Below are 19,906 nucleotides of genomic sequence, written 5' to 3' on the forward strand. Positions count from 1 at the left end.
GCAATCCTAACTGAGATTTGAGGATCCCAGCCCAGGCAGGAAAGTCTGAGACTCTTGTCTCCAGTTAACCACCTGAAAAGCTGAAAGTAGAGCCGTAGCTCGAGTGGTAGAGCAAAAAGGATAAGAGACAGTGACGAGGCCTAGAGTTCAAGCCCCATGACCAACCAAAAACGAAAAGGCGAGGGGACTGGACTTTTAGGCCTCTAACTCATTCCTGTTGTTGGCTCTTCTTTCTGTGGTTGCCCCAGGGAAAGCGGAATGTCCTGCATGGACTACAACTCTGGACATGTACCTCTAGAGATGCAATCGCCCAGAGCCCCGGGACCTGGAAAACCCTTCATCCGCAGTCACATGTTGGGGCATCACACTCACCCAGCAAGGCCCCCCGGCGGGGTGTCTCCCCTCGTCCCTGTCATCAAGAAGACTGTCCACCTGGATGCCTTCTCCCAAAGCCACATCCCACAGGCTTCCAGCCGATCAGGCCTCAGGGGCAGGGCCAGGAGCCTGGCCTCCCAGGACGCTGGCACTATCACAGGGACTGCTCTGCCAGCCAACAGCCTTGTGCCCAGAAAGCTCAGCTCTATCTCCTTAACAATCCGTCAGCACATGCAGGCACAGACCCTGGACCTCCCGCTCTCTCCCCGGGAAGAGCTGCCTGCGCTGGGCAGAGAGGCTGCTGCCCATCGAGGAGGCCGGGTGTCTTCTTCAAGCTGCCCTCCTGGGTCCCTGCCAGAGGGCATGTCCCACACCGAGGGCCCTTGGAATCCATGTCTGGCCAAAGCCAGTAGGATGCCCACAGCGGAGAAACCCCTGGTGGGTTCGTACCTAGCCTTACCTTTCCAATCAAGGAGAAACCAGTGCTCGTGGAATCCTACGGAGCCTGGCCCTGCTGGACAAGGACACCCTAGACCTTCCCCTGGAAGAGTCAGGTCTCGGTCTCAGGGTATCCCCAGGCCTCACACCGGTCTCCAAAGGGCCATTCCTGGGATGAGTTTGGAGAGTGTCGGTACAAGATCAAGCCCAGATAGATACCTGGCCACAATGAGTGCCAACAGACCTGGATTGCCAAGCCACTTGGTTACCTCAAATATATCCAGACTGGACATAGCTACAGAATTGCCTGCTCTGGAGACCACGCTGGGGTTGTCCCCGGGTTTCACTACAGCAATAGCAGTCAAGTCAGGCAGAGCCATGGAGGAGACTACAACAGACACAACCAGGCCAGACTGTACCATGAAGTTGACGGGTACGGAGGCTGGCAAGCCAGGCAAGGCCACAGACCCAGACAGGCCAGGAGAAGTCGTGGTTTTAGCGGGCCCAGCCAAGCCAAGCATGACCCCAGGAGGCACAGCTGTGGTTTTGGCAACACCAGATCCTGCGAAGCTCAACACAGACAGACTGGGCAGAGCCACACTGGACACAAGCAAGCTTGGCACAGCCATGGATCTAGTTTTGCCCATCACCCCAAACCCAGCCACTGAAGGGATGAAACTGAGCAGTGTCAATGACCTGAGGTTATCAGACATGGCCGCTGATCCACTCGTGCCAAACAGAAGCATGGACCCCACCGGGGACCACGCCACAACAGCTACCACCACACACCAAACCACAGGTCCTGCCACCCTGGACCTGGAAAGTTCAGAATCTAAAGGTAAATGCAAGAACCTGGCTGAGGATTTACTGTGCAATGGAAGGATGTGAGGTGTAAAAACCTGGAGGATTGTGCTTGACTAGGTTTGAAAACAGAGGGAGGGGTTTAGGGGCTGAACAGGAGGCAGCCCCTGAGCTGGTCCCAGCCTATAGAGGTGAGGCTGAGGGAAGCCATCAGAAGGTTTGTGAGAGTAACTTGGGGGAGAGCAGTTATGCTGTCTTCCCTTGGGCATCTTTTGTAGTTATTTCTTTGGTTTCCCAAGGAACCCTAGGATAACTGGGTGATCAGAAGGTGAATCCAGTTTTAAATGCAAGTCTATGGCGCCAGTGGCTCACGCCTGTAATCCTAGCTACTCAGGAGGCTGAGATCTCAGGATTGTGGTTCAAAGCTAGCCTAGGCAGGAAAGTCCACGAGAATCTTATCTCTGATTAACTAAAAAACAAAAACAAAGAAACAAACAAAAACCCAAGGAGGAAGTAGATTTGTGGTTTAAGTGATAGAGCTCTACTCTTGAGCCAGAAAAAAAGCTCAGGGACACCACCCTGGGTCCTGAGTTCAAGACAGCCAACAGACTAGAAAAAATACAGAAAAATAGTGAATAGCACTTCAGTTACTGTAATACTGAACTTGCCTAATACCTTTGTGTGTGTGTGTGTGTGTGTGTGAGAGAGAGAGAGAGAGAGAGAGAGAGAGAGAGAGAGAGAGAGAGAGAGGGGGAGGGAGAGAGAGAGAGTGTGTAATGGGCCTAGGTGCTTCCCTGAGCTTTTTCACTGAAGGCCACCACTTTGGGCAACAGGGCCACTTGTAGCCTTTTCTGAATGGTTTATTGGAGATGAGAGTCTCATGAACTTTCCTGCCTGGGCTGGCTTTGAACCACAATCCTCGGATCTCAGCTTCCTGAGTAGCTAAGGGTGGTGGTTGTGCTCCGCCAGTGCCTGGCTTGACTGGACATTCTTACTTGGCTGGTTGTTTTTATTTTTATTTGTTTTAATTCAAAGCTGGTATTCTACTGTGGCATCACTTCTGGCTTTTTGCAGGTTACTTGGTGGTAACAGACTTTTCTATCCAGGCTGGTTTTGAACTGTGGTCTTCCCGCCTCAACCTCCTAAGTAGCTAGGATTACAAGTGTGAGCCGCCGGCATCCTGACCCCTGCTCACCTTTTACTGGGTTACAACCCTCTTTTCTGTCTCCCCCATCCCATCCAGGCTTTACCTCCTCCATGTTGCGGGTGTCTGTCTCCTCTTTCCATGCCCAGGCTCCGGGACCCACTCCTTAGCCCGGCCTCACCCCACCCCCAGCGGAGTCCCAGAGACTTGAAGCAGAACATTCAGGGCCGGTCTCCGGTCACCCACCCCTCAGTCCAGCCCTGGGCCTGCCTCCTGACTGCCCCTGCCCGCCTCCCCCTTCCAGGCCTCCTGACTGCCCCCTGCTGGGTACAGCCCCCGCCGCCTCCTCCTCTCCCCAGAGTTTGCCCCTGCCCCCGCCTGCGGCCCCAGCGGCCCTGTGGATTCGTCCCTGACTAGCTCAGGGTTCCCGGCTCAGCTATCGGGCCCTGGCCCTGGGCCGCCTGCAGCCCGTGAGAAAATCCCGACCATCTTGACCAGCAGCTGCCAGTAATCGAACCCAGGCTGGGGGTCGGGGAGGGGGGTCTGGGGTCCGGGCTGGGGTCGGGGAGGGGGGGTCTGGGGCCCGGGCTGGGGTCGGGGAGGGGGGGGCTGGGGTCGGGGACTGGGTCTGGGGTCCGGGCTGGGGTCGGGGAGGGGGACTGGGGTCTGGGCTGGGGTCGGGGAGGGGGGTCTGAGGCCCGGGCTGGGGTCGGGGACGGGGTCTGGGGTCGGGGAGGGGGGCTGGGGTCCGGGCTGGGGCCCGGGCTGGGGTCGGGGAGGAGGGGGCTGGGGTCGGGGACGGGGTCTGGGGTCGGGGAGGGGGGTCTGGGGTCGGGGAGGGAGGCTGGGGTCCGGGCTGGGGTCTGGGAGGAGGGGGCTGGGGTCGGGGACGGGGGCTGGGGTCCGGGCTGGGGTCTGGGAGGGGGGGCTGGGGCCCGGGCTGGGGTCGGGGAGGAGGGGGCTGGGGTCGGGGACGGGGTCTGGGGTCGGGGAGGGGGGTCTGGGGTCGGGGAGGGAGGCTGGGGTCCGGGCTGGGGTCTGGGAGGAGGGGGCTGGGGTCGGGGACGGGGGCTGGGGTCCGGGCTGGGGTCTGGGAGGGGGGGCTGGGGCCCGGGCTGGGGTCGGGGAGGAGGGGGCTGGGGTCGGGGACGGGGTCTGGGGTCGGGGAGGGGGGTCTGGGGTCGGGGAGGGAGGCTGGGGTCCGGGCTGGGGTCTGGGAGGAGGGGGCTGGGGTCGGGGACGGGGGCTGGGGTCCGGGCTGGGGTCTGGGAGGGGGGGCTGGGGCCCGGGCTGGGGTCGGGGAGGAGGGGGCTGGGGTCGGGGACGGGGTCTGGGGTCCGGGCTGAGGTCGGGGAGGGGGGCTGGGGGTCCTGGCTGTGGTCCGGGACGGGGGCTGGGGTCCGGGCTGGGGTCGGGGAGGGGGGGCTGGGGCCCGGGCTGGGGTCGGGGAGGGGGATTGGGGGTCCGGGCTGGGGTCGGGGAGGGGGGCTGGGGGTCCTGGCTGTGGTCCGGGACGGGGGCTGGGGTCCGGGCTGGGGTCGGGGAGGGGGGACTGGGGGTCCGGGCTGGGGTCGGGGACGGGGGGCTGGGGTCGGGGAGGGGGGACTGGGGGTCCGGGCTGGGGTCGGGGAGGGGGGGCTGGGGTCCGGGCTGGGGTCCGGGCTGGGGTCGGGGAGGGGGGACTGGGGGTCCGGGCTGGGGTCCGCGCTGCGGGTCCGGCAGGGGCTGGGAACGGGATCCGGGGCCGGGACTGAGAAGCGGGCGCTGTCCGGGGCCGGGCGCGTGGATGCCGCGCGCCTCCGGAGCTCGGCGGCCGCAGCCCCGCAGCGCTGCCCGGTGCCCGCCGGCGCGTGCGGACGCGGGAAGGGGCGGGGCCCGGCGGGCGGTCACGTGGTGCGGTGGCAGCGGCCGCGGTGGTGGCGGCGGCGGCGGCGGCGGCGGCGGCGCGCGGGCAGCGCAGCTCAGCGCCAGGCGAGCCAGCGGCGGCGGCGGCGGCGGGGTCCGGGCGGGCCGGCAGGCGCGGGGCGCGGGAGGCGCGGCGGGGTCGGGCGCTCGGAGTGGGCGGAGGGCCCGGAGGGGCTCGGCCCGGCGGTGGGGCGGCTCGGCCCAGGAGCCCGCGCCCCGCGCCTGGCAGCCCCGCGCCTGAGCATCTCCCGGGAACGGAGACAAAGGAGGATTCATGTCCAAAGGTAGGACGCCAACGCGGCCCGCGCCCCCGCCCCCGCCCCGGGCGGCCCCGGCCCCGCGCCCGGGGGAGGGGCGCTGCCCAGGAGCCCACGCGCGGGACGTGCGTGGACGCGCCGCGGCGCACACCTGGAGACCGCGCTGTTAAAGAGACAGCGGCCGGGAGAGGCGGAGACGCGCGGATGCCCTCGCGGGACCCGGACGCGGGGAAGGCGCCGGGCTGGAGCGCAGGACTTGCAGACACGCACACGCATAGACACGCACACGCACAGACACGCACACGCATGCACAGACACGCACACGCATGCACAGACACACACACGCACAGACACGCACACGCATGCACAGACACGCGCATGCACAGACACGCACACGCATAGACACGCACACGCATGCACAGACACGCATGCACAGACATACACGCACAGGCACACGCACAGACACGCACACGCATGCACAGACACGCGCATGCACAGACATGCACACGCATAGACACGCACACGCATGCACAGACACACATGCATACACAGACACGCATGCACAGACACACGCACAGACACACGCATGCGCAGATACACGCATGCACAGGCACAGACACACATGCACAGACACGCATAGACACGCACAGGCACACGCACCTGGCCAGGCCCCGCCGCGAGCTGGCACGCCGCCCCTTCCCCAGGCGGGCAGGACTGGGGTGGGGAAGGGGCGGCTAGGAGCCCCCCCCTGCTCCTGCGGATGGGGGGAAGGCGAAGGTGGAGATGGAGTGCTGAAAACTGCTGGGGTCCGGGGAGCCCGTGGAGAAGACATCCCCCTCCCCCGCCAGGCGCTCGGGAGAGAAGAGGGGGCAGGCCAGCAGGGAGACCGGTGCCAGCGCTCTAGAAAGGTCCCCTCCGCTGCCACCTTCCCAGCTGAGGGGTGGGGTCGGTGGGGCATAGACAAAGCCTTCACTTGCCTGTGGAGGAAGCAGCCGCATCTTGCCAGGGGATGGAGGCCCTGAGCTGAGTCGGAAGGAGCCGCGGCTGGGGCAGATGGCTCCTGGCAGGGGAGCCGCAAACCAATGCTCTCCTCTCCAGGGGTCCTGAGACCGAGCTGGGAGCGTAGCAGAGTCCCCGAGGAACTAGCCAGGGTGGCAGATAGGAGCTGCAGCAGTGTTGTGACCCCATTTTGAACTCTTCTCCACCCTTGGGGTGCCCTCCCCCCATCTCTATTGCAGGGGAGGGAGGAGGCCTTTCTTAACAAGAAAACCTGCCTTGGCTGCGGCCCCCACAACAGCCATTTGCTGGCTTTCAGGTCAGCCAGCTGCTCTGCACAGGGAGCAGCAGCTGAGGAAGACGGAGGTGTGAAGTGACCCCACCTTGTGGTGGGGGGTGCATTCATTCATCCGTCATCCATTTATTCCTTCCCTGGTGTCTATGGTAATTTTCTTAAAAATTAAAAAAAGTATTATTATCAAGGTGGCATACAGAGGGGTATAGTTACGTCAGTCAAGTAGAGTACATTTCTTTTTTTCCTTTTTTTTAAGCTAGTCCTGAGGCTTGAACTCATGGCCTAAGCACTGTCCTTGGACTTTCTCAGGGCTAGAGCTCTACCACTTGAGCCACAGCACCATTTCTGGCCTTTTCTATGTATGTGGTAGAGAGGAATCAAACCTAGGTCTTCGTGCATGCTAAGCAAGCAGTCTACTACTAGGCCAAACTCCTGGCCCAAGAGTACATTTCTTTATGGACAATATCACCTCCAGTTTTTCTTTACCATTCCCACAAAGAAGTTGTATAGTTCATTTTCTTTCTTTCCTTCCTTCCTTTTCTTTCTTTCTTTCTTTCTTTCTTTCTTTCTTTCTTTCTTTCTTTCTTTCCTTCTTTCGTGTGCCAGTACTGGGGCTTGAACTCAGGGCCTCCGGGGCTCTCATGTGGCTTTTTCAGTCAAGGCTAGCAGTCTACCACTTGAACTACGCCTCTACTTCTGGCTTTTTGTTGGTTAATTGGAGGTAAGAGTCTCATGGACTTTTCAGTCTAGGTTGGCTTTGAACTGAGATCCTTAGATCGCAGCCTCCTGAGTGGCTAGGATTATTACCAGTGTCTGGCAGTGCCAGGCAATTACATTCATGGTTTTGAATAACCTTCTCAGTACCCCACAAAGTCAGGTTCTACTCCTACATTTCTGGGAAGAAACCAGGCTTGCAGCAGTCAGCTGACCCTTGGAAGTTGGCCTGGTGGGACCAGAGAGCTGTGTGGCAGAGAATGGAGTGACAAAATCCCACTCCAGAGTAGCATTTGTTCTGTGCCCTCCAGGTCTCGGCGTCCTTGTTAGGTGCCCTCACTAGCCAGTGAGAGCTGGGTAATGACCTTGTCTGAGTATAAAAATGTCCTTGGCATTAAAATGGAAGCCTTGCCTGGATTAGGCTAGTCCTGTCCTTAGAAATTCTGTTCTTTCCACCATCAGGATCTGTCTTTTGAGAATTCATTCTCTCCCTTTCTCTCTCTCTCTCTCTCTCTCTCTCTCTCTCTCTCTCTCTCTCTCTCTCTCTCTCTCTCTCTCTCTCTCTCAATACTGAGGCTTGAACTCAGGGCTTAGGTGTTGTCCCTTATCTTTTTTTGCTCTATCATTGCGGCTGCAGCAACACTTCCAGAATTTTGGGTGGCTACTTGGAGATGGGAGTCTCAGGTACCTTTCTGCGTGGGGATGGCTTCACACCACATTCTTCAATTCCAGCCTCCTTACTACTAGGATTATAGGCATGAGCTAAGAGTGCCCAGCACATTCCGTTTTCCTTCCTTCCTCCCTCCGCCCTCCCTTCCTCTCTCTGTGCTGGTTATGGGGCTTGAACTCAAGGCTTCCTGCTCTCCCTTGACTTTTTGCTCAAGACTGGCCCTCTGCCACTTGAACCATACCTGTACTTCAAGGAATGTTTTCTTAGGATGCTGCAGGTGCCAGTCCAGGGCTCAGCAGGCCATGGTGAAGATACATACTCTATAATTTACTCAGAACCCTCCCCCCATGGAGAAATACCAAACTGTTTCCAAGTCTGTTATACAGAAACAAGCCCACCCTGCCCTGGTCCCCCTCCCCCTGGGGTGAATGTGCATGGAACAGCGGACGGAGACCAAATGGGCTTGTGGAGTCCTGAGGCAAGAGGAAGGCCCAGCCTGTGTGGGCAGCGGGCAGGAGAAGTGGGGCACAGGGATCTAGTGCGGGTGTGTGTGTGTAGGTGCGTGGTGGGGGCGGGGCTGAGCCACGAGTGCAAGTACGGGAGCAGGGCCAGGCCACCAGAGTCAGCTGTCTCAGGGCTGAGCCAAGCTTGCTGCCCTCTGGAGCCACTTCGCTGGGAACAGCTTCCTGGGAAGTAAGAGGGCACTGTGCCAGGCCTGGGGAAGTCCCAAGGCTTGGTCAGATTTGGCTGTGCCTGTGAACGATGGGAAAGAACAGGTTGGCGTTGGAGAGGACCAGGTGTGTGGGAAGACTCCTGGCTGGGTTGGAAGAAGGGTGGCGGGGGGGCGTTCTTGTCCTCTCTTTATTATTATTATTAATTATTATTATTGTAGGTCATTGGACTTCAAATCTGGGCCTGGGTGCAGTCCCTGAGCTCTTCATCTCAAGGCTACTGCCCTGCCCTTGAGCCACAGCACCACTTCTGGTTTTCTGGTGATTAATTGGAGATAAGAGCCTCACAGACATTCTAGGCAGCAGTGACTCACACCTGTCACCCTAACTACTCCAGAGGCTGAGATCTGAGGATCCTGGTCTGAAGCCAGCCCAGGGAAGAAGTCTGAGGTTTGTAGCTCTGAGCCATGATCCTGGATCTCAGCCTCGTGAGAAGCTCAGCTTACAAGCATGAACCTCCCTCTCCCTCTTGCCCATCAGTGGCTCCATCAGGCCTCCCTAGGAAGGTTAAGAATCTGCGGGGTGATTCCAGAGCTAGAAGGCATCCTCAAAAGAGCACGGAGTCCAACAACAGCTTGAGAAATGAGCAGCTGGGGTGCAGCCACATGATCCGATCACGCCAGTGAGCGGGGAGACCCTGGGTCCCCAAGGCTGCACGGAGCAGACCCAGGCTTTTCCTACTTCATCCCTGCTTTTTTTTTTTTTTTTTTTGGTTCCTGTCACCAAAATACCTGACATACTGAATTTAAGGGGGGAAGGGCTTACTTTGGCTTGTGGTTCTGGAGAATTTGGTGCCTGGTTGCTTGGCCTCACGCACTCGGGTAGCTCGGGAGCTGTGGGGGAGCCTCGGGCCGAAGGCTCATTGGTGAAGAGGAAGTAGAGAATGGGAAGAGGTCAGGACTGATGTTTCCACAAAGACCCTTCCTCTCCTCTCCCTCCCAGTGACCTATTTCCTCCGCTGGATCTTCCCTCCTGAAATTTCCAGAATCTCTGAAAATAGTACCGCCAGCTAGGGCTCAACCTTTTTTAAAACCTGATCCTGTGGGGGAGAGCTCGTTTTCAAATTATACCACTCCGCATGCCCATTTTAGACATGGCGAAAGTGGAATCACTGTATTCTCAAACCTACTCTGACGGACAGTGAGCCGATGACACCTGTAGATTTCTCCTGCGTGTGAACACACCTGTGATTTACTTGCTCTACAGGGATCCCTGTCTCTTCCCTTCCCTGGAAAGGCTGTGTTCCAGCCTCTCCTTTCTGCTACCTACGATTCTTAGAGTGATTGCCACCTTGGCCGATTGCCTGACCTCATTCTGATCCCATTCCCTACCAAAGGTCCCACAGACTCAAAAATACGGTTAGAAGGGTGTCTGGGGCTCAGCCACCACCCCCCATTGTGCATTGCAACCCATTAGTGGACAAGAGAGGTTGGAGTGAGGTTGCTGCAGTTAGCTGCTCTGTTTCTTCAAGGTGAAGACTAGCCAGGCAGTAGTGACTCACACCTGTGATCCTAGCTACTCAAGAGGCTCAGATCTGAGGATCTTGATCTGAAGCCAGCTCAGGGAAGACATCTGTGAGATTCTTAACTCCAATTAACGAGCAAAATGCAGGAAGTGGAGGTGGGGCTCAAGGGCTTAAAGCACCAGACGGAGTGAAAAAGCCAAGCAAGAGGGTGAGGTCTTGAGTTCAAGTCCTAAAACTGACATCAAAAGAAAAAAAGAGAGAAATACCGCCCTTTCCATGTGACGTTGGTCCCTTCCTCTCCTCTTTTGTTTTTCCTCCCCATGGCTTTGCAGGGCTCCCAGAGACCAGGACGGACGCCGCCATGTCAGAGCTGGTGCCTGAGCCCAGGCCTAAGCCGGCAGTGCCCATGAAACCCGTCAGCATCAACTCCAACCTGCTGGGCTACATTGGCATCGACACCATCATCGAGCAGATGCGCAAGAAGACCATGAAGACGGGTTTCGACTTCAACATCATGGTCGTTGGTATGCAGGGCATAGGGTCACTGGAAGGCCTGCAGCTGGCAGCGCCAGGACCGCCTCAGCCCTGGCTTCTTGAGGGCCAGCTCATTCCGGGAGGCAGAGTTTTGGCCTGTTGATGTGACAGGCCTGACCCCTTTTCTCCCAGCCGATCCAGGGCCTGAGCCTTCGGTGCAAGGCCAGCCTGGCACCACCTCCAGCCACGTGTAGAGAGGCCTCCCCTTCAGTCCTTGGCCTGCTCTTTGGTTTGTAGTGTGGGAGAATCCCCAGATCTTCTAGAGTTTTTCTTTTTTCGGTTTTGTTAGAGATTGAACTCTGAGCCTTGCACTAGCTAGACAAGCACTCTGCCATTTGAGGCACCCCTCCCTACCCCTCTCTTCTTTCTGATCTCTTGTAATGTGCTGTGCTGTGTGTGTATGTGTGTGTGTGTGTGTGTACGCATGCATGCATGCATTCTTGCCCAAACTGGGGCTTGAACTCAAGGCCTTGGCACTTTTGCTTAGCTGTTTTTGCTTAAGGCTGATGCTCTACCACTTAAGCCCCAGCTCTACTTATGGCTTTTAGTAGTTAATTGGAGGTAAGAGACTCACACTTTGCTGCTCAGGTGGCTTTGAGCCAGGATCCTCAGATCTCAGCATCTTGATTAGCTAAGATTATAGGCACGAGCCACTGGTGTTCAGCATTTCTGATCTTTTGTGGTATTTTAAAGCTTTAAGAAAATTTCCAGGGAGGTGGTCATCTCTGGGTGTTAGGAAAGGGATTTTTCTATTTGGGTTGGCTTTAACGAACTGCCATCTTCAGTTCTTAGCCTCCTGAATACCTAGGATTACAGGCGTGAGCCACAAGTGCCAAATTCAAACCAGTAGCAAAATAGTGCCTGGGTCTTGGCAGCTGTGTCACAGGCCCCATTTGGAGTGGTTCTGACCCTCCGGGTTCTCTGTCTTCTGACCTGATCTTCTTTCCAGCCTCCAATAACCCTCAGTCACCGGTCCTACTTAGAACTTTTCTAACTCTCCTTTAACTCCAGGGCAAGTTTAGATACTCCTGTCCTAGTATTCTACCCCTTACTCATACAAAACAGATCTCAACTTCCATGCTTTTTCCTCCCTCTGAGCCTTTGCATATGCTGTCTACAGCTGCTGCTGCTTCTCCTCCTCCTCTTCCTCCTCCTCCTCTTCCTCCTTCTCCTCCTCCTCCTCCTCCTCCTCCTTCTTCCTTTTCTTTTTTCCTTTTTTGTGGCTCTGGAGATTGAACCCATCTCAAATGCCCCCCCAACCCCAGCTTTTTGCTTTGATTTTGAGATAGGGACTCCCTAACTTTGTCCAGTCTTATTATGAACTCATGATCCCCCCGACTTCTGCCGCCTGAGCTAGAATTACAGGTGTGAACCACCATACCTGGCCTGTTTCTTGGTTTTGAGATAGGGCTGTATTATGTAGCCACACTGATTAACCTCAGACTTGCAACCCTCCTGCTTCAAACTCTTAAGTGGTAGTTCATGGGCATGTGTCATTTTGCCTGGTTCCTTTAGGTTTCTGCATCATTGTTGCTTCCTCCTTAATTTCCTTAATTTCAGAGAGATTCCCTTTGCTTTTCCATTATAATGCCCTGTGGTTGTCTCTTCCTGGTACATCCTGGCACATATTGTAACCGGCTGCTTGTGTTTAGGCCTCCCTCACACTGAACAGTATCTTGGGCCCCTGCATTCTAGGACAGTGTTTGGCAATCAAGAATGCTGAATGCTAGCCGGGCACCAGCAGCTCATGCCTGTAATCCTATCTGTTCAGGAGTCTGAGATCTGAGGATCACAGTTCAAAGCCAGCCCAGGAAGAAATGTTTTTGAGACCTCCTTCTTAACCTATAGCTGGGCACTGTGCAGGATACCTGTTCTCCCACGCTGCATGAGAGGCTGAGATTGGGAGGACCGCAGTGCCAGGATTTCAGGGATTCTCTCCTTCCCCCCGCCCCCCCCCCCCATCCCTGAGGGAAGTAGACACTGTTGGCAAGCTTGAAAGTGGGTGGATCATGGCTCAGGCACAAGCCTGGGTGAGAACTGAGACCCTGTCCTAAAGATAGCCAGCAAAAAGCAGGGGTGGAGGTGTGGCTCAGCAATAGAATGCCAGCCTAGCAAAGCACAAACCCTGAGTTCAGATCTCAGGACTACTTCCTCCCACCCCGAGAAGAAAAGAAAAAAAGATGCTGATGAGCTGGGATGTAGGTCAGTGGCAAAGCACTAGCAAGTGCAGTGTCCTGGGTTCGATTCCCAGTACTAAAAAGAAAATAAGAAAAATACAATAAAAAAAATACTGCTTGAACTCAGTCTTTAGTTTGACTGGTGCTCTATCACTTGAGCCACTTCCAGTTTCAGCTTTTCGTGGTTAATTGGAGATAAGAATTTCATGGGAGGGCCAGGAGTTTGGCCTAGTGGTTAAAGTGCTTGCCTAGCATGCACGAAGACCCTGGTTCAATTCCTCGGTACCACATACATAGAAAAAAGCCAGAAGTGGTGCTGAGGCTCAAGTGGTAGAGCTCTAGCCTTGAGAAAGTCCAAGGACAGTGCTCAGGCCCTGAGCTCAAGCCCAGGACTGGCAAAAAAAAAAAAAAAATTTCATGGGAGTTGGGCACAGGTGGCTCACGCCTGTAATCCTAGCTACTCAGGAGGCTGAGAGCAAGGATCAAAGTTCAAAGCCAGCCTGGGCACAAAAGGACCTGAGACTCTTATCTCCAATTAGCCTCTAGAAAATGGGAAGAGGGGCTTGGCTCAAGGGTAGGACAGTAGCCTTGAGCTGAAGAGCTCTGGGACAATGCCCAGGCTGAGTTCAGGTCCTATGACCCCCTCCCCAACCCCCGTTCCCCCAAAAAAGAAGTTTCATAGGCTGGCTTTGAACTGTGATCCTTAGATGAGCCTTTTGAGAATCTGTGATTAGAGGCTTAATTTTAAGAACTTTGACAAACACGGCATCACTGTATTTATATTTATCTACATCCATCTACTTAATGGACAAAAGACCTTATAAAGCTTTCCAGACCAAGAATGGCAAATACAGGCTGTGTATGTCTTATCTCTTGGCACTGGAGGTATTCTGCTTTTGTGTTTCTTTCTTTCTTTCCTTCTCTTTGTGTTTTGGAACATTTCCATAGCTTTTCCTGGTGGACTCCCAAACTAAAATCTGAACAGTTCCAAAATCTTAAAACTTTTTGAGCCATCATGTCAGTATGCAAGAAAATTTTCAGTTTTGGGGGCACTTCAGATTTCCCACTTTCAGATTAGACTCAGCCTGAAGAAGACCTGTGGCCACTTCTCTGGGTGCCAGTGGCAGTCACTGCTGGACATGAGGCCATGTTCAGTACTAAGCCAGGATGTAGCCATGTGAATTTAATCATCCAAGGGGCCTTATCAGCTCATCAGGAGGAATAGAAATGCTTCTTCATCGTCCTGGCCTCTGCCCATTTCCTTCCTTTTCACATTCCTATCTGGAAAGGAAAAACAGTGGCAGGGAGCCATTTTACATTGTTTTTTTTTTTTTTTTTTTTTTTTCTTCTTCTTCTTCTTCTTCTTCTTCTTCTTCTTCTTCTTCTTCTTCTTCTTCTTCTTCTTCTTCTTTTGTTAGTCCTGGGGCTTGAACTCAGGGCCTGGGCACTGTCCTTGAACACTTTTTGCTCCAGGCTAACACACACCACTTGCACTACAGCGCCGCTTCCAGCTTTTTCTGTGTATTTGGTACTGAGGAATCAAACCCGGGGCTTCGTGCATGCTAGGCAAGCACTCTACCACCAGGCTACACTCCTGGCCCCTTTTTTTTGTTTGAAGTAGATCAGCACCTCTTGTGTTTACTGTCTATCCGATTCCTCTGAAATTCCAGTTAAGCTGCCAGCTGTAGGACTGGTGTGGTTTCCTATAGCACCAGCAATGCTCTTGTTCCTTGTAAAACCTTCCTGTGTGATTGGGGCGTGTTAGTTTGAGAGGACGGGCTGGGAGGCAGGGTTCTCCTAGTGCATGTTAACTGTGGAACTGCTCCTTGAGAAGTGCTCTGTTACAGACCTGCCTGGTTGGAGGACGTAGAGGTAAGTGCTCTATGGCCCAGCTTCTCCTCCTCTCACGGTGCTCGCATTGCCATGGTCTTTTAGCAGCGCACTAGTCTTCTGGGGCACAATTTATAAACCCTTGAATTAGGAGAAAGAGTGATTCTTGAGGTCCAGGTCCTTGGACTTGCACTACATATGCATTTTATGTTGGAAGAGGATTCACCTCTCTAGGGCCACCTCAATGGAGGATAAAGATAGCTCTGCTGTGGGACTTACAGGGCTGATATAAAGATAGATTTTTGCTAGCAGATGTGAAAGTGCTCAGGTAGTATCAGAATACTTTAGTCTCCTTAAAGATGGATGGCGTGGTGTGGTGGCTCATGCCTGTAACCCCAGCTACTTGGGAAGTAGATGTTGGAATGCTCAAGGTTCAAAGCTGCCCCACGGAAAGAGTTAGCAAGAACCCATCTCAACCAACAAAAGAATGTGGCGCTGCACGCCTGCAGTCCAAGCTACTGGGAGTCATAGCTAGGAAGATCCTAGCTGATGGTCAGCAAAATACGCCAAACTTGCTCTGATAAATAAAGTAAAAAGAGGGTTGAGTGCATGGCTGAAGTGACAGCCCAGCAAGAGCAGTGTCCTGAGTTCAAATTCTGTTACTATAAAAAAAAAGACTCTCCAAAAACCTTACGTCACGATAAACAAAACAAAACGTATGTGTTAGACAAAGAGAGGAAACCTCTTCCAAGGAAGCCATTTCATCTGCTGCTTGGGCCTCAGTGAGTGGCCCGGAAAAGGCTGGCCTGGTCACAGCGTGGGGAATCCATAGGCCAGAGGTAGAGCTGGGCACTTCTGAAGGTGGGTGTGCCGTGTCCCCATCTTCTTTTCCTGCCTCCCTGCAGGCCAGAGCGGGCTGGGCAAGTCAACGCTGGTCAATACACTCTTCAAGTGCCAAGTGAGCCGGAAGGCTTCCAGCTGGAACCGGGAGGAGAAGATCCCCAAGACGGTGGAGATCAAAGCTATCGGTCATGGTGAGGAGTGGGCAGGGGCCCCGCGGCCTTGACTAGGGGGCACAGGTGGAGTATGTGTGTGTGTGTGAGAGAGAGATGGTACTGAAGCCTCACTCAGGCTGGGTGCTCTACCACTTGAGCCATCCCTCTCTACTTCCGCCTTTTTTTGGTGGTTGATGGGAGAGAAGAGTCTCATGCACTTTTCTGCCTGGGCTGACTTTGAACCACAAGTCTCTGATCCCAGCCTCCTGAGTAGCTGGGATTCCAGGCTTGAGCCACTGGTGTCCAGCTGGAATGGGGTCTCTTGGGGGGTAAGACATGCCACAAATAACTTCAAGCCCTAACGTTGATGTAGTGAGACCCTCAGCCTGCTAGCTCAAGAAAGACAGGTGGAGCCAGCATGGAAAGAAGTAGATCTTGAGCTGGCTGGGTAGTGAGGGCCAGGTAGGATTTGGGCAGGAGTAGAATAGAAGGAAGTAGGGAGAACAGCATGAGCTAAGGCACTGAGGCAGGGAAGGCCATACAACTTGACTTTTCCAATCAGAAAAGTTCCTAGGTAGCTGGGCGCAGTGGCTCACGCCTGTAATCCTAGATGCTCAGGAGGCTGAGATCTGAGGATCGCTGTTCCAAGCCAGCCCAGGCAGTGGCTGCGGGGCATCTGGGAACAGCAGTCAGGCTGACCTGGCTTTGTGACACCCTTTGTCTGCCCCACAGTGATAGAGGAAGGGGGTGTCAAAATGAAGCTGACTGTCATCGACACTCCCGGCTTCGGAGACCAGATCAACAATGAGAACTGGTATATCTACCACTGACATTTCTGCCCTAAACACTGCCAAGAAGACAGGAACCTGCCGCGTCGCCCACTTTGGCCATTCTCTGCAGGTCCCTGGAGCCTGGGCGGGGCCTGGGTCTCCTGGGGAAATTCTGCCCTTGGCCAACCCATCCATGGAAAGCCAGGGGAGGGAGGGAGAATCCACCAGCAGGCGTCTTAGACCAGCCAGGGACCTGGGGTAGGAGAAAGGGATTGTCTGAGAGCTGCTCCTGGGGTTGGGTTCCTCTAATCCAGTCTCTGTCTGCCCCTTCCCCTTCAGCTGGGAGCCCATCCAGAAGTACATCAACGAGCAGTACGAGAAGTTCCTGAAGGAGGAGGTGAATATCGCCAGGAAGAAACGCATCCCTGACACTCGAGTCCACTGCTGCCTCTACTTCATCTCGCCCACAGGACACTCGTACGTACCAGCCCCTCCCACCGCTGGGCGTGGCTCTGGTGTGCACCATCCATGCTGTCCTGGATTGGATGATCCATGTTCACGCTCAGTCAGGGGCCGGGATATATAGCCATGACCCCCATGACCTTGTGATTGCCCAGGATTTCCACCAGGAAGTCAGGTTTGCATGCCAGGATGGTGAAACTGGCATCAGTTTCTATATTACCTGCTAGTGTCCCAGCACATGATGGCTGAGCCAGCTGAGAGAAGTTGGTATAGGCAAGCAGTGGGCACTCATTTATTCAGGGTCTGGGGCACTAAGAGGGGTGAAATAGAGGGGTGGCGGGCTACTGGATTTGGGCTGGGGACTCTGCCATTGTTATCTAGAAGGTAGCCAGTCCCAAAGGAGGAGCTATAGATGTCCAGAACGCTGATCCCAGCAGAATGTGCTGGAAACTCAGGCTGAGTAGCAGGTGGGGCCCCTGACAGACAACAGGAGGAGATAAAAGCCAGAAGAATCCAATGCTGTGCTTTTTTTGAGCCCATCCTGGGGCTTGAACTCAGGCCCTGGGTACTATCCTTGAGATCTTCTGCTTAGGGCTAGTACTCTACCATGTTGAGCCACAGCTCCATTTCTGGTTTTCTGGTGATTAATGGGAGATAAGAGTCTCAGAGACTTTCCTGCCCGGGCTGGATTTGAATCATGATCCTCAGATCTCAGCCTCCTGCGAAGCTAGGATTACAGGCACGAGCCGCCAGCGCCGTTTCCAACATTATTTCAAGTGACCTTCTTTGCAACATGTGACTGAGCCTGGAGCTCAACATGTAAGAGGATGGCGCATGAAGGGAGGCCCTAAGATCTGGAGGACCTGGGCACAAAGCAGGCGTTCAGAGACATGACAAAAGAACCCCGGGCTAGCCCTGGATCTCAAGAGAGTATGGGCTTTATCCTTCTCTGACCTTGTCCTATGGTTGGAAACAACTTGGCTTAGTAATCCAGCAAATGAGATCTTCAGACTGGGGGATGGGCAAAGCTGCCAGAGGGGCTGGTGTCCCTGTAGTGATGTGGAGGAGACCCTTCCAGAAGGCATTTAAGACACATAATAGCAATGACACAAGGACATGCAAGTGGGGGCAACTGTCCACAGGTGTTCCCAGCAGAAAGCTCAAGGTCAGAGGTGTTCTGAAGCGAGAAGCCTGTGGCTTACACCCATAATCGGGAGGCTAAGATCAGAATATTGCGGTTCGAAGCCAGGTCAGGCAGAAAAAATTCCATGAGACTCCGATCTCCAATTAGATAAGAAGTTCCCGCCTCCCCCCCAGAAAAAGTCTGAGTGGAGGTATGGCTCAAGTGGTAGAGTGCCATCTCTGAGTTAAAAAGCTCAGGGACAATGAGCACCCAGGTTCTGAGTTCCCTGAGTTCAAGCCTTACTACTCGCATAAAAAATGAAAAGAAGTCGGGTGTGATGGCTCACGCCTGTAATCCTAGCTACTCAGGAGGCCAAGATCTGAGGATCGAGGTTCAAAGCACTAAAGCCCGTGAGACTCTTTATCTCCAGTGAACTACCAGAAAACTGGAAGTGGTGCTGTGGCTCAACTAGTAGAGCAGTATCCTTGAGCTGAAGAGCTCAGGGACAGCGCCCAGGCCCAGAGTTCAAGCCCCATGATGCACAACAACAACAAAATACGTTGTGAAGGGTTGGGGTGAGGGTCTGCATGGTGGGGGTATCAGGACAGCAGAGGCAGGCGGTGGCTCTGACATCCCTGCCCCCCTCCTTCCCAGCTTGCGACCCCTCGACCTCGAGTTCATGAAGCACCTGAGCAAGGTGGTAAACATCATCCCCGTCATTGCCAAGGCCGACACCATGACGCCGGAGGAGAAGGCTGAATTCAAGCAGAGGGTTCGAAGACCACACCCCCATCCTCCTCCCCCTCGCCCTCCCACTCTTCTTTCCCTTGCTCTGGGGCCAAGCCATTCTGTGTGGTCATCTTCCTCCTTCCCTCCTCTTTTGACCCTCCCCCAGCAGGGTTGGGGGATCCAGGACCAAAGGTAAAGAGAAGCTGGTCCAGCTCCGGGCTGCCCTCTTCCCATCCTTGGTTCTGGTGTGCAGAGACCCCTGGGTACAGGAATCACAGGAGCCTGAGATCTCACCTTTTGTTTGTTTGTTTGTTTATCCATCATTGCAGTTTTATTGATATTTGTTAGTGGGTGAGATTGTATTGTTCATTTTCTTTTTTCTTTGTGGATAATGATGCAGTCCAGTTTCCACAAGGAATACTGCAAAATTTCTCGGTTTCTCTCTCCCCACCCTCCATTAGATCTTCTGGGGGTGATGGCTGGTGGGGGGGGGTGGACTCGGGTTCCCCACTCTTTGCCTGCCAGAAAATAGTCCATTTTGTGCCCAGAGTTTAAGTTCCTCTTTTTTTTTTTTTCCTACCTTCTTGCTTTATGTGGGGAGGGGGAAATGCATTCAAATAGAAGATAGCAAATCCCTTTACACAGCAGCAATTAGTCAACCTTTTTTTTTTTTTAAGATTATGATGTATTTAATGACTTTTTAAAAAAAATTTTATTGTGATTAATAGAAGGGTTACATTACATTCACCAGATAGAAGGTGCATAACTTCACAAACTATTTAATGACTTTTTAAAAAAATTGTGAACTCCAAAGAGTACAAGAGCGAGGACTCAATAACTGCATACCCAAAGTTATGGACATGGTAATGGAAATATAAACATAACTATATAGACATAAAAACCTATGACTCTATAGACATGTTTTATTTCTTAAATTAATATGTTCCTATGACATACAAACCCTTAGCCTGATTTTAAGTTCTAAATACTAAGTCCCAGTGATTGTAAACAGAGATTCCCTCCTTGAACACTTATTTGTTAAACTTGACATTTAAAATATGATGTAAAAATCAACATTAATAAATTCTTTAAAAAAAAATGGTGAACCAAGTAATCAAACCCAGGGCCTCATGAATGCTAGGCCAGCACTCTTATGGAGCCTCAGTAATACACTATATCCTTATCAGTGTCCTCTCTGGTACAGGCTGTGAGCCAGTCCAGAGCTGCATGTCCTGGGGAAGGAGAGATGAGATAGGAAAGCAAAGACAGTTGTTATCTTTAAGAAACACAGTTAGCTGGTTCCAGTAATGCTAACTACTGCCCCAGGACAAGCAAAAAAGCAACAACAACAACAAAAGACTTTTTGCACAATGCTTGTGCTCTACCTCTTTGAGCCACAGCTGCCACTTCAGGTTTCTGGTGGTTACGTAGAGAGCTCAGGGACAACGCCCAGGCCCAGATTCAAGCTCCATGACCAAAAAAAAAAAAAAAAAGC

The 19,906-nt window shown here is 53.9% G+C and overlaps 1 protein-coding gene across 7 annotated transcripts in view; it reads left to right on the forward strand.

Annotated features, from left to right (window-relative positions):
• The first annotated feature begins 267 nt into the window (after nucleotides 1–267).
• Septin3 (septin 3) overlaps nucleotides 268–19,906 on the forward strand; it is a 29,453-nt gene continuing 9,814 nt past the window's right edge. Inside the window, exons 1-7 of one of the 7 annotated variants that reach the window (XM_090328823.1) lie at nucleotides 268–1,682; nucleotides 2,689–2,696; nucleotides 10,124–10,315; nucleotides 15,238–15,366; nucleotides 16,060–16,141; nucleotides 16,437–16,574; nucleotides 18,337–18,454. In XM_090328823.1, the coding sequence (XP_090184949.1) occupies nucleotides 268–1,682; nucleotides 2,689–2,696; nucleotides 10,124–10,315; nucleotides 15,238–15,366; nucleotides 16,060–16,141; nucleotides 16,437–16,574; nucleotides 18,337–18,454 (2,082 nt within the window). Of the gene's footprint in view, nucleotides 1,683–2,688; nucleotides 2,697–4,817; nucleotides 4,948–10,123; nucleotides 10,316–15,237; nucleotides 15,367–16,059; nucleotides 16,142–16,436; nucleotides 16,575–18,336; nucleotides 18,455–19,906 lie in introns of those variants that run through there. The other 6 variants (XM_090328824.1, XM_090328829.1, XM_090328828.1 and 3 more) reach the window with 6 other exon arrangements.

Source organism: Megascapheus bottae, chromosome 2, assembly GCF_031878675.1.
Source record: "Megascapheus bottae isolate mThoBot1 chromosome 2, mThoBot2.hap1, whole genome shotgun sequence".
Classification (NCBI taxonomy): Eukaryota; Metazoa; Chordata; class Mammalia; order Rodentia; family Geomyidae; genus Megascapheus; species Megascapheus bottae.